Here is a 15,232-nt window from a genome sequence, read left to right as displayed (position 1 = left end):
CTAGGCAGTGCTTGAGTAGCAGCTCTTCAGAATACCATCTACATACCAAGATTTGGTGGAGAGGTAGGTCCTCACTAGGTCTGGTCTAATGCCTAGTTTTGTTTTGTTTTTGTTATTCAAATACTTTTTAATTATTGGGTTTAGGGTAATTTTTAGTCTTTATTCACATGACAACTGAAATTTTGACGCACGGTGCTCATAAAACTGGTGGTTGGTGGAACATGCAGTCCATGAGCACACAAGCCTGATTTTGGGGCAGTAGGGGGAGGGCAAAAGGGGTAGCCCCAGGTGCTTACAAACCTTAGCAGGAGGGATTGGATACACGCAAGCTTGATTGATGTCCTTTGTGAGGCAAGTGTACCCAAGTGTGACTGATGGAGGGGGTAAATTAGGCCCACAAAGTGTGGAAGGTGGTGGATAGGGAGACTGAGTATATGGAAACCTGACTAATTGGGAAGAAGTTCACATGCACATCTCATTAGTGAGAGGGAGTGGCAAGCAAGTTTGTATCGTGACAGCCTGAAGTCTTCCCCTTGGAATGCCAATCTCTCTATCACCCCATTAATTGCCCCTTACCAAACCAGCCTGTTTCATCACAATGAGTTACTGCACCATACACCCACAGCTACAAGTGCTGGGGAAAAAATAATCTAGGAATGGGCAGAAATACAAAAGCCTTTCATCTGTTTCATATGTGGATGAAAGGCAAATTGAACTAGGCAATAACTGTCAGCAACTAGTCATGGAAATGTGTACTTTATTATTACAGTTTACCCATAAAGAATGCTTGGTTTGCACATGAGTTTAAGCAAAAGCACAAAAAGAATCAATTTGTGTACTTAGAGTTTAAGACTGACTCAACATCATGGTGAATAAGGTGGTGGCAATGGGTCGGCGGAGATTTTGTCATATGCTGGTGGAGCATCAGGTACCTGTGGGAATGAAAAATGTGGTGAAGATGCTAAGTAGAGTGAATGCATTGAAGGACAAGCAAACCACACTAAAGCTGAAATAGTATCATCTTCTAGCCGGCTTTGTATTCCTCTTAAAGAATTTTACATCGGTTTACTTGTTTGTCCTTAAATAATACTGTAGTTCAGAACAGCTGAAACAACTGATTGTGAATTTATTTTAAAAAAAAATTAAGCATTGCTTTTTGGTTGTGCATAAGATTGAGTTCATTTTGTGATGAGACATTTGTCCATGCAGCTGCTATCAAAGAACAAATGTTCAGTACTTTAAGGATAGGCTTTTTCGAGGGGGTGGGGGAGGGAGATGTTGTTGATATTTCAGGTAGTTTATAATAAAACATTACAGTGTCTTGGCAGATGTAAGTACATATCTTATTACAAAATTAACAATATTTAGCAGCATATTTATTGCATATTGACCATAAATTATTTCATTACCCTTTCTCCTTTCTTCAAATTAATTACACACCATCATAACTCAATATATTTAACTCTTCATATTCACTTTCTGGAAGTTGAACTATTTTGGGGGGATGGGCATTCATTGGTTACAATAATGCATCTTTCTGTTCTGATTGATGCTGAGGACCCCAATTAGTGCTATGGTAAATAGCTAGTATGTGGATTTTGGTACTGCGTGTCAGAAGCACATAAACAATCAATATCCGATTATGGAATCCCACACACCGTAAAATTGGTAGAGCTGTTGACATGAAGACCCTGCTATTGCAGGATATTGCAGCATATAACTATTTTATTACAGCTAGTAGATCAAATAGGAATGATCATGTTGCAACTAAATCAAAGTAGCATAAAGTCGAGGAGGAAGAAGAGAATTCTTTTTAAGACAAGCTATTAATATTAGATTTCACAAATCACTTTCACTACAAGAATTACATGAGAGTACTTTTCTTAACAGATTGGGTCAACATGTGGAAGATGCAGACCCAGCTTAGATAATGCAAATCCAGAAAAGAAGCCATCGACCAGAGGTAAAAGTGCGTCATTACTACTTCACCAGCAGTCATCTCAGCAACTAACTGCAGCATTCACTAAACGTTGTAAGTAAATGAAACCTGGGACTTCACCTTACCACAGAGTTAAAGTTGCTGTACTCCTGTAAAAGTGCTTTGCAATCCAGTGGGGCATCTTCACCTGCCACTCTTCTGATAGTGCCAGCATGCAAGCTTTTACTCTGATAGACAGTAAGGAAAGGTGAGAGAGTGACAGAAAAAGAAACCTTGAGTATGACTATAAATGTATCACTTAAAGTGTGAAAGTCAATAAGAATGGGGACATAATGCCAGCAGGCATTGTGCAAGCTTTGTTACTCTGTCACTGCTAATGCAATCCATGATCTCTCTTTAGAGACGTCCAATCATGGGATGATCAAAAATGAGGACAAAGATGTACTAACTTGTTGCTATTGGATCCTGTTCTCCCCCAGCTGCTATGCCTCTCTCTGATGTCCCCTACTTTTAAAAATCATTCGTTCCTACATAAGAATGGCCATACTACTGACAGTGGCCAATGCCAGGTGCCCCAGAGGGAGTGAACCTAACAGGTAATGATCAAGTGATCTCTCTTCTGCCATCCGTCTCCACCTCTGACAAACAGAGGCTAGGGACACCATTCCTTACCCATCCTGGCTAATAGCCATTAATAGACTTAACCTCCATGAATTTATCCAGTTCTCTATTAAACCCTTTTAGAGTCCTAGCCTTCACAACCTTTTCAGGCAAGGAGTTCCACAGGTTGACTGTGCGCTGAGTGAAGAACTTCCTTTTATTTGTTTTAAGCCTCCTGCCCATTAATTTCGTTTGGTGGCCCCTAGTTCTTATATTATGGGAACAAGTAAATAACTTGTCCTTATTCACTCATGATTTTATATACCTCTATCATATCCCCCCTTAGTCTCCTCTTTTCCAAGCTGAAAAGTCCTAGCCTCTTTAATCTCTCCTCATATGGGACCCGTTCCAAACCCCTAATAATTTTAGTTACCCTTTTCTGAACCTTTTCTAATGCCAGTAGATCTTTTTTGAGATGAGGGGACCACATCAGTACGCAGTATTCAAGATGTGGGCGTACCATGGATTTATATAAGGGCAATAAGATATTCTGCATCTTATTCTCTATCCCTTTTTTAATGAATCCTAATATCCCGTTTGCTTTTTTGACTGCTGTTGCACACTGCGTGCACGTCTTCAGAGAACTATCCACAATGACTCCAAGATCTTTCTCCTGATTAGTTGTAGCTAAATTAGCTCCCATCATATTGTATGTATAATTGGGGTTATTTTTTCCAATGTGCATTACTTTACATTTATCCACATGAAATTTCATTTGCCATTTTGTTGCCCAATCACTTAGTTTTGTGAGATCTTTTTTGAAGTTCTTCAGTCTGCTTTGGTCTTAACTATCTTGAGCAGTTTAGTATCATCTGCAAACTTTGTCACCTCACTGTTTACCCCTTTCTACAGATCGTTTATGAACAAGTAGAATAGGATTGGTCCTAGGACCAACCCCGGGGGAACACCACTAGTTATCCCTCTCCATTCTAAAAATGTACCATTTATTCCTACCCTTTGTTCCCTGTCTTTTAACCAGTTCCCAATCCATGAAAGGATCTTCCCTCTTATCCCATGACAACTTAATTTACATAAGAGCCTTTGGTGAGGGACCTTGTCAAGGCTTTCTGGAAATCTAAGTGCACTATGTCCACTGGATCCCCCTTGTCCACATGTTTGTTGACCCCCCCTCAAAGAACTCTAATAGTAAGACACTATCTCCCTTTACAGAAACCATATTGACTTTTGCGGAACAATTTTATGTTCTTCTATGTGTCTGACAATTTTATTTTTTACTATTGTTTCAGCTAATTTGCCCGGTACTGACGTTAGACTTACCAGTCTGTAATTGCCAGGATCACCTCTAGAGCCCTTCTTAAATATTGGCGTTACATTAGCTATCTTCCAGTCATTGGGTACAGTAGCTGATTTAAAGGACAGGTTACAAACCATAGTTAATAGTTTCACAATTTCACATTTGAGTTCTTTCAGAAGTCTTGGGTGAATGCCATCTGGTCCCAGTGACTTGTAGCTGCTAAGTTTCTCAATTAATTCCAAAACCTCCTCTCGTGTCACTTCAGTCTGTGACAATTCCTCAGATTTGTCACCTACAAAAGACAGCTCAGGTTTGGGAATCTCCCTAACATCCTCAGCCGTGAAGACTGAAGCAAAGAATTCATTTAGTTTCTCTGCGATTACTTTATCGTCTTTAAGTGCTCCTTTTGTATCTCGATCGTCCAGGGGCCCCACTGATTGTTTAGCAGGCTTCCTGCTTCTGATGTACTTAAAAAAACATTTTATTACCTTTGAGATTTGTCTAGCTGTTCTTCAAACTCCTTTTTCACTTTTCTTATTACATTTTTACATTTAATTTGGCAGTGTTTATGCTCCTTTCTATTTACCTCACTAGGATTTGACTTTCACTTTTTAAAAGATGCCTTTTTATCTCTCACTGCTTCTTTTACATGGTTGTTAAGCCACGGTGGCTCTTTTTTAGTTCTTTTACTGTTTTTTTTTTAATTTGGGATATACATTTAAGTTGAGCCTCTATTATGGTGTCTTTGAAAAGTGTCCATGCAGCTTGCAGGGATTTCACTCTAGTCACTGTACCTTTTAATTTCTGTTTACCTAACCTTCTCTCTGAAATTAAATATTGGGCTGCTGAGGTTTTCTTCCCACCACAGGAATGTTAAATGTTATTATATTATGGTCACTATTTCCAAGCGATCCTGTTAGTTACCTCTTGGACCACATACTGCACTCAACTCAGGACTAGATTGAGAGTTGCCTCTCCCCTTGTGGGTTCCTGTACCAGCTGTTCCAAGAAGCAGTCATTTAAAGAATCGAGAAAATTTGTCTCTGAATTTCATCTTGACCTGACTTGTACGCAGTCAATATGGGGATAATTGAAATCCCCCACTATTATTGAGTTCTTTCTTTTGATAGCCTCTCTAATCTCCCTTAGCATTTCATCATCACTATCACTGTCCTGGTCAGGTGGTCAATAATAGATCCCTATTGTTATATTCTTATTAGAGCATAGAATTACTATCCATAGAGATTCCGTGGAACATGTGGATTCATTTAAGATTTTTATTTCATTTGATTCTACATTTTTTCACATATAGTGCCCTTACCCCCCCCTTACCCCCCGGCACAGCCTGTTCTGTCCTTCCGATATATTTTGTACCCCAGAATGATTGTGTCCCATTGATTGTCCTCACTCCACCAGGTTTCTGTAATGCCTACTATATCAATATCCTCCTTTAACATGAGGCACTCTGGTTCACCCATCTTATTATTTAGATTTCTAGCATTTGTGTACAAGCACTTTGAAAACTTGTCACTGTTTATTTGTCTGCCTTTTTCTGATGTTTCAGATTCTTTATGTGAATGTTTCTTATCTGATCTGGCCCATACTTTATCCTCTTCCATCCTCTCCTCCTGACTAAAACCTAGAGAATCTCTATAATAGACTCTCCTGTAAGAGGGAAGTCTCTCCCCTCTCTTCTTCCTTTCCTATTTCAGTCCTGCATTGTCATTTCTTCTGTCCAGTTTCTCCCCCAACAAACAGCACAAACATCGTAATTATATTTTCATAATAACATTTTTAAAGGGGAGATTCAAAGGGAAAAATTACTTTGTGCATTTTCTGTGATGTATAAAGAGAGCCTGAAAAGTGTTTGGTTTTGGTTTTGGTTTCCGAAGGTGGGTTTTTAACCCTGTAGAAATTCAGGTCATGTGTATTTTGGAAGACACTATGCCCCATTCCAGGGGAGAGATAATAGGATTATTACCACAAGTAATGAAGTACAACTTCTAATTAATTGGGATGAGAGGAGATTTTTATTCAGATTGTACACAACCTATTTAAGTAAAATATTTTGGAGAAAAGCTCTCATTGTTAAAAATTCAAAATTACTGTCTGGCTCAGCTAAGAGAAGACAGAACTCCAAATATAGTATCTTTGCAATTCTTGGCAAGTACCTTTTTAGATCTTCTTTATACATAATCATGAAACCCACAAGAGTACAAATTCATTTTCCCCCTGTCAAGGTTCCTTCCCCACTCTGAACTCTAGGGTACAGATGTGGGGACCTGCATGAAAGACCCCCTAAGATTTTTCTTACCAGTTTAGGGTAAAAACTTCCCCAAGATACAAACTTTGCCTTGTCCTTGAACCCTATGCTGCCACCACCAAGCGTGTTAAACAAAGAACAGGGAAAGAGCCCACTTGGAGACGTCTTCCCCCAAAATATCCCCCCAAGCCCTACACCCCCTTTCCTGGGGAAGGCTTGATAAAAATCCTCACCAATTTGTACAGGTGACCACAGACCCAAACCCTTGGATCTTAAGAACAATGAAAAATCAATCAGGTTCTTAAAAAAGAATTTTAATTAAAGAAAAGGTAAAAGAATCACCTCTGTAAAATCAGGATGGTAAATACCTTACAGGGTAATCAGATTCAAAACATAGAGAATCCCTCTAGGCAGAACCTTAAGTTACAAAAAGACACAAAAACAGGAATATACATTCCACCCAGCACAGCGTATTTTACCAGCCATTAAACAAAAGGAAATCTAACGCATTTCTAGCTAGATTACTTACTAACTTTACAGAAGTTCTGAGTCTGCATTCCTGATCTGTTCCCAGCAAAAGCATCACACAGACAGACCCTTTGTTTCCCCACCTCCAGCTTTGAAAGTATCTTGTCTCCTCATTTGTCATTTTGGTCAGGTGCCAGCGAGGTTCTTAGCTTCTTAACCCTTTACAGGTGAAAAGGTTTTGCCTCTGGCCAGGAGGGATTTTATAGCACTGTATACAGAAAGGTGGTTACCCTTCCCTTTATTTTTATGACACCCCCTTTGCAGGTTACCTTTTACATGTACATGTGCACTGTGGTGTCTGTTTAACCACTATATTAAACACATAAGCTTGTAACTGTAACCCTTGTCCTTCTCTTCCCTACCCCCACTCCATTTGTTATTTAGGCCTGGTCTACACATGGGGGTGGGGATCAATCTAAATTACACAACTTCAGCTATGTGAATAACGTAGCTGAAGTTGACGTAGTTAGGTCTACTTACCATGGTGTCTTCACTGTGGTTAGTTGATGGCTGACACTCTCCCGTTGACTCTGCCTGTGCCTCTCACCCTGGTGGAGTATCCTAGTCAACAGGAGAGCGCTCGGTGGTCGATTATTGCATCTAGACTAGATGCAATAAATCGACCCCTGGCCCCCCCGCTGGATCGATCACTGGATCGATCCAGTGGGTAATGTAGACAAGCCCTTAGTCTCTCCCTCTAAGCCAAATCAAAGACTTAGATGAAAACTATTAAAGTGCTTAGCAGACTGGGGGTGTTCAGTATATATTAGTGGCAGGATGATATAATTGAAAACGTACTGGACTGAAAGTCTGCAGGACAGGGTTTTACACCTGGCTCTGCCACTGATCTGCTGTGTGGATATTTTTTTTAATTTTTTTTTTTTTTGGACAAGTCACTTCACTTCCCTGTGTCTTAGTTTCCTCTCCCCCGTCCTTTGTCTTATTTTAAAAGCTCTCATATTATGTGTTTGTACAGTGCCTCGGTCAATAGTGCCCTGATCTTGGTTGTGTCCCCTAGGCACTACTGTAATAATAATGATGTTATACCAGAATATGAGTTGCCACACTTACCCGGAGGTTTTTATAGCCACATCGCCTTTTGTGATACCAGCAGCCAATGATCAGTAAAACTGCAAGAACCACAACAAGGATTCCAATACCTGCAGCCCTGTTGCAAAAGAAAAACTAGATGAATTTTTCCATAAGTGAGTGTATTTAGCACAAGTGTTTACAGCATTCAAATTTATCAGCAATTTCAAGAGGCTTCTATGAGAACACAAATGAACTATACTGTGCCTTTTAAAAAATAAAACTATTAATATGTTGAGCTCTTGAACCACCGGGCAGTGAGTAATCCTGCAGTGGTTCGATGATATACAGAGTATGAAGCATCACATGGCGAACATCAAAGATAAAAATAGCTATTGAACAGCAGCCTCACCTGCTGGACACTGTACAGCCTGCCCGCTGAATGAGACTTCCACTCATTTGTGGGACTTTTGGACCTTCAGAATTTCATGTTAAACAACTTTTTTGAGGACTAGAGAACCATAGAAAAAGAATTGGCCAAAACCTTTCTGCAAAATTTGACAAAACATTTGTTCTTAGCTTCAACTCACTCCAGTTGGCAGCTACAGATTCTTGTCTAAGTCTCTAATTCCTGCCAACCTCCCCATTGTAACTGACCTAGCTAAAGTCCTTGCCAAAAGCTTGACTGTTTCAACAACTGGGAAAATGCAATCATTGCCTCAAATATTGGTCTCCAAAGAACCACCACTTATAGAACGCACCCCAATCCCTGAAAAAAGCATTCCCATAATGGGAAAGCTATGTAAGCAATGAAATGCCTCACTTGTGGAGACACACCCCATTTTTATTAGTTGAATCTCTTCAGGCAAAGAACACTGGGACCTCTGTCCAACATCTACCATGTTATAGCAAATGCCAGAGACACAAGGATTACTGGGTTTATAAATCATTACCCAACTTCGGAAAAGAGGTAAGAAGACTGTAAACTGTGCACAGACAATTTCCTAACTTGTGTCATGTTCCATGACACACTAAGCACAAGAACTGTGTGGTTAGAGGGTGGGAATTTTGAGTTACATTGTGTTTGGGGACCATGGGCTTAACAGTATATGTAGACATACATCTGTCTTTTCCCATTCTATGAAAGGGATTCAAGACGGTTAGGATTCTAGTACCATTTAAAGAAGCCAGGAGACAAAAGAATTGTGAGATTTTATTCATCTTTATAAGGCCTTGTTACTTTCCCTGAACACAGAAATTCTGATTAATTTATCTTGGGTTCTGTTTTCTTTGTTGCAACCTGGAAGAAAAATCCTACTTTGTAAAATTCTGTTCCCAGGATAGAGGAAAACCTCTCAGTTGAGTAATTTATAAATGGGCTTTCAGAGAATGCCACATCTGAATTTGAATGCAATTCTTTTCACTAGCTTTGAAGCTGTCATGGGTTTTGTTTTATACTTACTCTTGTGCTGCAAGGTAAGTATATCGCTTCCCTCTGCTGAAGATGCCATCTGTTTGGTGGTCTCCTTTGGGCATTTTGTAAGACTGGTTTCGGTCACACCTACAAGGACAAGAGTAATCCATTACAATACTCCTAAGACATAATACATTATCACCATTTCCATTATCAGAAGAAAGAGAGTTTGGGTTTCTTTTAAATATTTTTAATAAAAGGTAGATCCATTTACACACAAGGCTGTGGTAACTTAATAAGAACAAAACACATTGGATCAAATTCAGCTGTCAATTACACTGCCATGACTTTGGGTTTGCATCAGTATAACCCCACCAACTTTAGTGGAGCTACTCTGGGTTTGCACAGTGCCTGAAAGAAGGATTTGGCTTGTTCTCTTTAGATGTTTACAGGTTTCTGACATAAAATTTCTCAAGAATGAGAATGGGTTTCCCTTTCAACCCAAGGTAAAGCCGCTGTATTTTGAAACCAGCCCTGAAGACAATGTAGGAGGAGACTTCTGTTCTTTAGACCACTCATACATTTTTTGTTTGTTGTAAATTCATGACCAAATGATCGGTTCTTAAGAAAGCCATTTAGAGAACAGGAATAATTTGTTAATAATGCACTTTATCTAGGGTGAGGTAGGGGAGAAGTAGATGAAAGAGAAGGTGAATATTTTACTTACAGTGTTTGTTTCTATTCCCTTTAAACAACCAAAGCCAGATACTTAGGCCGGTCTACACTAGGAAATAAGGTCGGTATAATTAGGTCACTCTAGGAGGTGAAAAATCCAGACCACAAGTGACACAGTTAAACCTACCAAACCCCCGGTTTAGACAGCACTAGGCGGATGGAATAATTTTCCTGTTGACCCAGCCTGCCTGTAGAGGAGATGGATTACCTTTCCTGGCAGGAGAACCCCTCCTGTCAGCATAGGTAGTGTCTTCCCTGGAGTGCTGCAGACACTGCAGTGGTCTATGTCTAGATAAACCCCTTAGCTAGCATAAATTGGCACAGCTCCATTGATTTGGAGAGAGCTGCACCAATTTATATTTGCTATCTGTGCATGCTTAATTGCCATTAGTTTAGGTTCCTGAGGGAAATTAACCATCCAAATCTGATCAGACAGAACAGTTCAAATCTAATTTATCTGACACAACCATAGAAAAAGACATAAGTAAATACATTGGTCTCAGTTAAATAGCAGAAGAGCAAATTCTACTGTATATTCCCAAATAATCTATCACCAAATTCAATTAAGACAAAATGACCCTTTTAGAAATAGATCAGACCGAATTAAATGACTTTTTCAGAGAGTTCAGAATGAGCCAGTAAACTCTTCTGAAACTTAGTTTTAAATAAACGGGGAAATTCTAGCAGAATACAAAGCATGCAAGTCTCACCTTCTTTGCAGATCCACACTCTCTGCCTGCTCGGTGGACGCATAGGCAGCTTTTTTCTCTAGCACTTAATCTTTTTTTCTTTTTTTTTGGTCTCTACACTCATGACTATCACGAGTTTAAATTCCAAATGGTGCAGCCTTTGATTTCTTTAATTAGCATGAAAGAGGCCAAGCAGAGAGACAGCTTTTTCCCTTTCTTCTTCTCTCTCCCCGCCCCCCCGCCCATCTTTTTCGGTAAACAGCTACAAGATCTATTACTTTTCCATGCTCTCCCATACACTGCATAGGGCTGGGCCACACACAGGTTTTGCATCAATTTACCTAAATCAGTGAAAACTCCAAGTGTGGACACACTTGTACCTGTTTAAAACTGTTTATATTGCTTTTGTTTCGGAGTTAGTGCCTGTCTACACAAAGTTTTTGCACCAGTTTCATTGAAAGTTTATCTACACAGTTTTTGGACCACTATAGCCACATCAGTTTAGAAACTGATACTGTATAGTTAAATAGGTGCAAATCCCTCATGTGTATGCAGTTATACCAGTGTAAAGAGCCCTTACACCAATGTAGCTCATTTGGTGCTGGTAAGTAAGCAAGCGCTCTAGTAAAAAGAAACCACCTAAGCCATAACTACTACATTATGATTTAGTTAGTGTGGGGTTTAGGAGAGCAAGACATTTCTTCTGCTCTGTGTTTTCCACTGTTTTTGCCTTATTAGATAAAATGGTGGTAAAAACACCTGAACCTTCTCTACACTACAGCTTCCTCCACTGTTGGTACCAGTGCATTGGATATTTCCTAACATAGTCACGAGTGTGTTTAGGACTTATTACTTTTGGAAAACATCTTTCTTCTGGGCAAACATTTGAAGCTAGCATGGTTCTGCTCCCAGTGTGGACAGGGCCTTATTTGTTCCATTATCCCATGGGACTTAAGAAATCCTCTTTTCTGGAGCCATAACAATAAAACAAATCCAGTGGGGTCACACAGTAACTAAGAGCAGAATTGGCCCCTTTTGAATAAATATCTGCTATATAATTATCTGATCTTGCAGTGGTTCCTCTGCATGATTACACTTGTACTCCTGTGTGAGTTTTGAATGTGAAAAGATTGCAGGATCAGGTTTTAGATCTGTGTATAGCATTAAAGAGCTAATATCAAGTTTGTAAGGCTTCAAATTCAATCTTTCCCACTTCCCAACTTTATAGAATGGCAGATTTCATATAATTCTTTACATGGATTTTCTCCACCCTTGAACAAATGTTTCTAGAAGAAGGAGGCTAAATAACAGATATATTTTTTTCTTCTTCATCGGTGCCAACAGTCCAGCATTCATGAAAAAAAACATGTGATAACAAAACCCAGTGTATTTTTATTTTGCCTTTGGCTAATGGGCTGACGTTCATAGCAATGAATGGAAAAAAATGTGCAAATAATGCCTTATAAGACAGAGGCATAATGCTGCTGTTGAGGGGTAGAACAGTTGTTAAGGTGAAACACACAATCATGTTCTCATTTATACTGTTGTCAAACCGGTGTGTCTGTATTGACTTCAGTGGCATTGCTCCTAATTTACACTAGTGAGATCATTAAAACTCCAAGCGCAGACTCTGTAAGCATTACTGTGTTGGGGCAGAGAGGCCCTACACCAGCAGAGAGGGGGTTAAGGAAGCTGACCCGCTCCACACTGGCAGTGAAAGGGTTAGGGAAAGTCTGTGGACCCCCTTGCCTTGCTCTGCTACACCTGCATTCAACTTCAAATGTGGGGAGAAGAGATAAAAGGAGAGGGCCTAGCCTTGTCCAGGGTTGACGAGTAGGGAGGACACAGCTCCGTGTGTCTCATGGTGGAAGAAAAGCCTGGTTGCAGCCCTGAGATGGAGCTCACTGGCCAGCTGGGACAACCATCCCGGAAGGGACAACCAGAATCAGAAGGGAATCAGGGGAAGCAGAGATTGTTTTGAAAACAAGTGCTGAATAGCGGGGAGGGGCCCTACTGAAGGTTTGTGGGATGACCAGTTTTCAGTAGTGTGTTTCTTCCTGATTACCTTTGAACAACCTGAAAGGACTGAAGTCACTACTATGCTGGACCTCCTCGGTGGGGCAGAAATGTACCGGCAAAGACCCACAGCTTGAGGGAGTTGTGCCCAGAAGTTGGCCACCTCCCCAGCTAGATTACATTTCTAAAGACATTCTATGAGCTAGAGATTCAGCTCTCTCCTGATCACATTTTGGAAAGAAACATTTAAAAATATGTTCAGAAAACAACAATCCAGACCTTTTTTGACATCCATTAGCCTCTGGCAAACTATTGTGAGAGTCTGCCAAATCCTGACTATCCATAGGTGGAGAATGAATGCTTTCTGTGTCACTGAAAAGGTGTCTGACCTTTTAAACAGTGGACCCATTGTCTTTATGTTATTGGTAGGGTCATTTCATCTCTCTAGGATGAGGTCTTGTGATTTTTGTTTGTGTTTTCACTGAAACTTAAGATCCACAACAAGGTAAGGAAGAAATAGGAATGTTTACTTGGGACCTGATAATGCAAGGTGTTTGGTGCCTCCTGTGAGGTGCTGAGTGTGCCTGATGCACCATAATTTCAGTTCAAACTCAGGGCACTTGGAATCTCCGAGGAAGCACTCCCCAGCACCGTGCGGGATTGAGTTGTTAATTATACAAAGGGTATTTACCATTAGTCTGTCCCTACCAGAAGATTTTCATTGTTTTTAGGAAAAAATAGCGACAGATTCTCGGCTACATTCTGGTCCCTTTGTGCTACTTGGCTGCCACAAAGGGGCCAAAAAGCAGCCAGATCTCCCCCAATTAAGGATCCTGTCTCCCAAGGGTGGGGGACTCTTCAGTGGATATTGAGCTGTCATAGCCAGATCCTGTGGCACCTCACTGCAGCTTCCAGCACAGGGATATGTAAAGAGTGAAGAGGGGCATTATTGAAGTGCATTGTGCTACAGCAATGCCCAACAGATAGCCAGCTAATATTAGATTAGGGCAGCTCCCCATACAGGACTGAGGCCTTATTGAGGTGGCGGGGGGTATGGATTCTGGTACTTACGCGATGCCAATGACACCTGAAGTGTAGGTGTATGTGCTTTTGACTAGGAAACTTTTTCCAACCATATCAGAAGGCAACACATGTGCCCCTGCTCCCTTTGTGCACCAAGCTGAGGGCATAATCAGGGCAAGATCACTGCCTCCATTTCAGTTCCATCTTGCTGCCCGTGGTGAGAGTTGCAGCTCCTCAACACTCCATTAACCAGTCTTAGATAAATTCTCCTTCTGTATATAGTTGTAGTTTAGTGTTAGTTTAGTTAGAGTAAGCTAGTTACTATTTAGTGGGGTTAATATGCAGAAATCCCCAGGTTTCAAACAGCATGCCACTTGCAGGACTGTGATCCCTATCAGCGACAGGCACAAACGTTGCCTAATCTGCTTAGGTGAGGGGTATGTGAGGAACAAATATCCTATTTGTGCCTGCTTCCCAACAAGAACAAAAAATAAGAGGGATTTCCACCTCAAGGAACCTCTTCTTGAGAAGACAAGGTGTCCCTCTTCAGAGACCACCCCCAACCATGAGACAGTGGAGAGTTTGTCCATGAGAAGTGCCCCTCTGACAGTCCCAGTTTCTAAGCCAAAATCAGGTGAGAAATGTTGTTCATCTTCATCTCCAGTGGCCTCCTCAAAACCCTCTTTGTCCTTGGAGACTGATCAACATTTGAAGTCCCCTCACAGAAAAAGCTCTGAAAGCTCCTCCAGCGCTGAGGAGAGGTCTGGTTGTAAGCACTGACACTCACTGACTGTATCAGAGGTGGCACTGTCGATTCTGGTAGCAGAGGAGCTGTCAAGGCTGGTGTCATCACACATACCAGGGAGATTGTTGTCACTGGCACTGCCAGGTCCAGCAGTGCTAGCTTTAGTGGCTGAGCACTTGCCTCTGCTATTGGGCCATTGACGTTGCAGGCATTCTTCACAGCAAAATCCCTTCTCTCCCTCTCCCTCCTCTCCTGGACAATCCTTTGTTGGATTCTCTGTTCACAATATCTGTGGCACCAATGGCACTGGCAACTACAGTTACCGCAGCACCAGCAATTCCATCCACTTCGTCAGTATATACAGCATCAGCTCCTCTGGCACCACGAACGTTGGCCCATTTGTCTGCATTTGGACTGCCTCATCCACTGCAACCATCAGCTACACTGTTGACTTCAGTTCCTCTGAGAATACCCCAGGCGTCCTCCAGTGCCAAGACCTGCCCCGCTGCCTACTGGGACTCCTCCTTTTACTGAGAAGAGTTATAGCTTCTCTTCTTACTCTCACTGTGACAAACCTGTATCTCCAACAAGGTCATTCAGGTCTCCATACTGTCAACGTTCTAGAGATGCCCAAACTCTAGAGCAAGGTCTTTATTCTAAGGATGCTTCAGTTTGGTGCCCTCCACTATGGGACTGTGCTCCCTAGCCTTATTGGGCTTGTTGGCCTGCTTCTAGAATGTCTAGGCCACCATTAGTGACTAAATCCAGGATAAAGTCATCTTCTCCTGCCCCTGTAGTGCCCAGAGATGACACACATCTAGGCTCACAGTTTCCCTCTTTACTGGAACACCCAGAAGAAGAGGAGACTAGGGAGGGACCTGTAGATGTCCCCCCACCCCCAGTTTTTCTTCCTCTTTTCTGAGTGAGGCTGTCTCC

At 41.2% G+C, this 15,232-nt stretch overlaps 1 protein-coding gene across 3 annotated transcripts; it reads right to left on the bottom strand.

Annotated features, from left to right (window-relative positions):
- Positions 1–737: 737 nt before the first annotated feature.
- MLANA (melan-A) lies at positions 738–10,592 on the bottom strand. Of its 3 annotated transcripts, none has more exons than XM_084628789.1 (6): positions 10,534–10,565; positions 9,816–9,867; positions 9,137–9,235; positions 7,717–7,813; positions 2,065–2,166; positions 738–932 (listed from the first exon to the last, which is right to left on the bottom strand). In XM_084628789.1, exons 3-6 carry the CDS (start codon positions 9,208–9,210, stop codon positions 864–866), a joined length of 342 nt encoding a protein of 113 aa, XP_084484915.1. In that variant the 5' UTR covers positions 9,211–9,235; positions 9,816–9,867; positions 10,534–10,565; the 3' UTR covers positions 738–863. The 3 variants fall into 3 exon arrangements, with proteins under 3 accessions (XP_084484915.1, XP_084484916.1, XP_084484914.1); XM_084628790.1 differs by having other exon boundaries at positions 9,816–9,872; positions 10,534–10,562; XM_084628788.1 differs by lacking the exon at positions 9,816–9,867 and having other exon boundaries at positions 10,534–10,592.
- Between the last annotated feature and the right edge of the window lie 4,640 nt (positions 10,593–15,232).

Source organism: Lepidochelys olivacea (assembly GCF_965140295.1).
Source record: "Lepidochelys olivacea isolate rLepOli2 genome assembly, chromosome: 5".
NCBI classification, from domain to species: Eukaryota; Metazoa; Chordata; order Testudines; family Cheloniidae; genus Lepidochelys; species Lepidochelys olivacea.
This window is presented reverse-complemented; position numbering and strand designations above follow the sequence as displayed.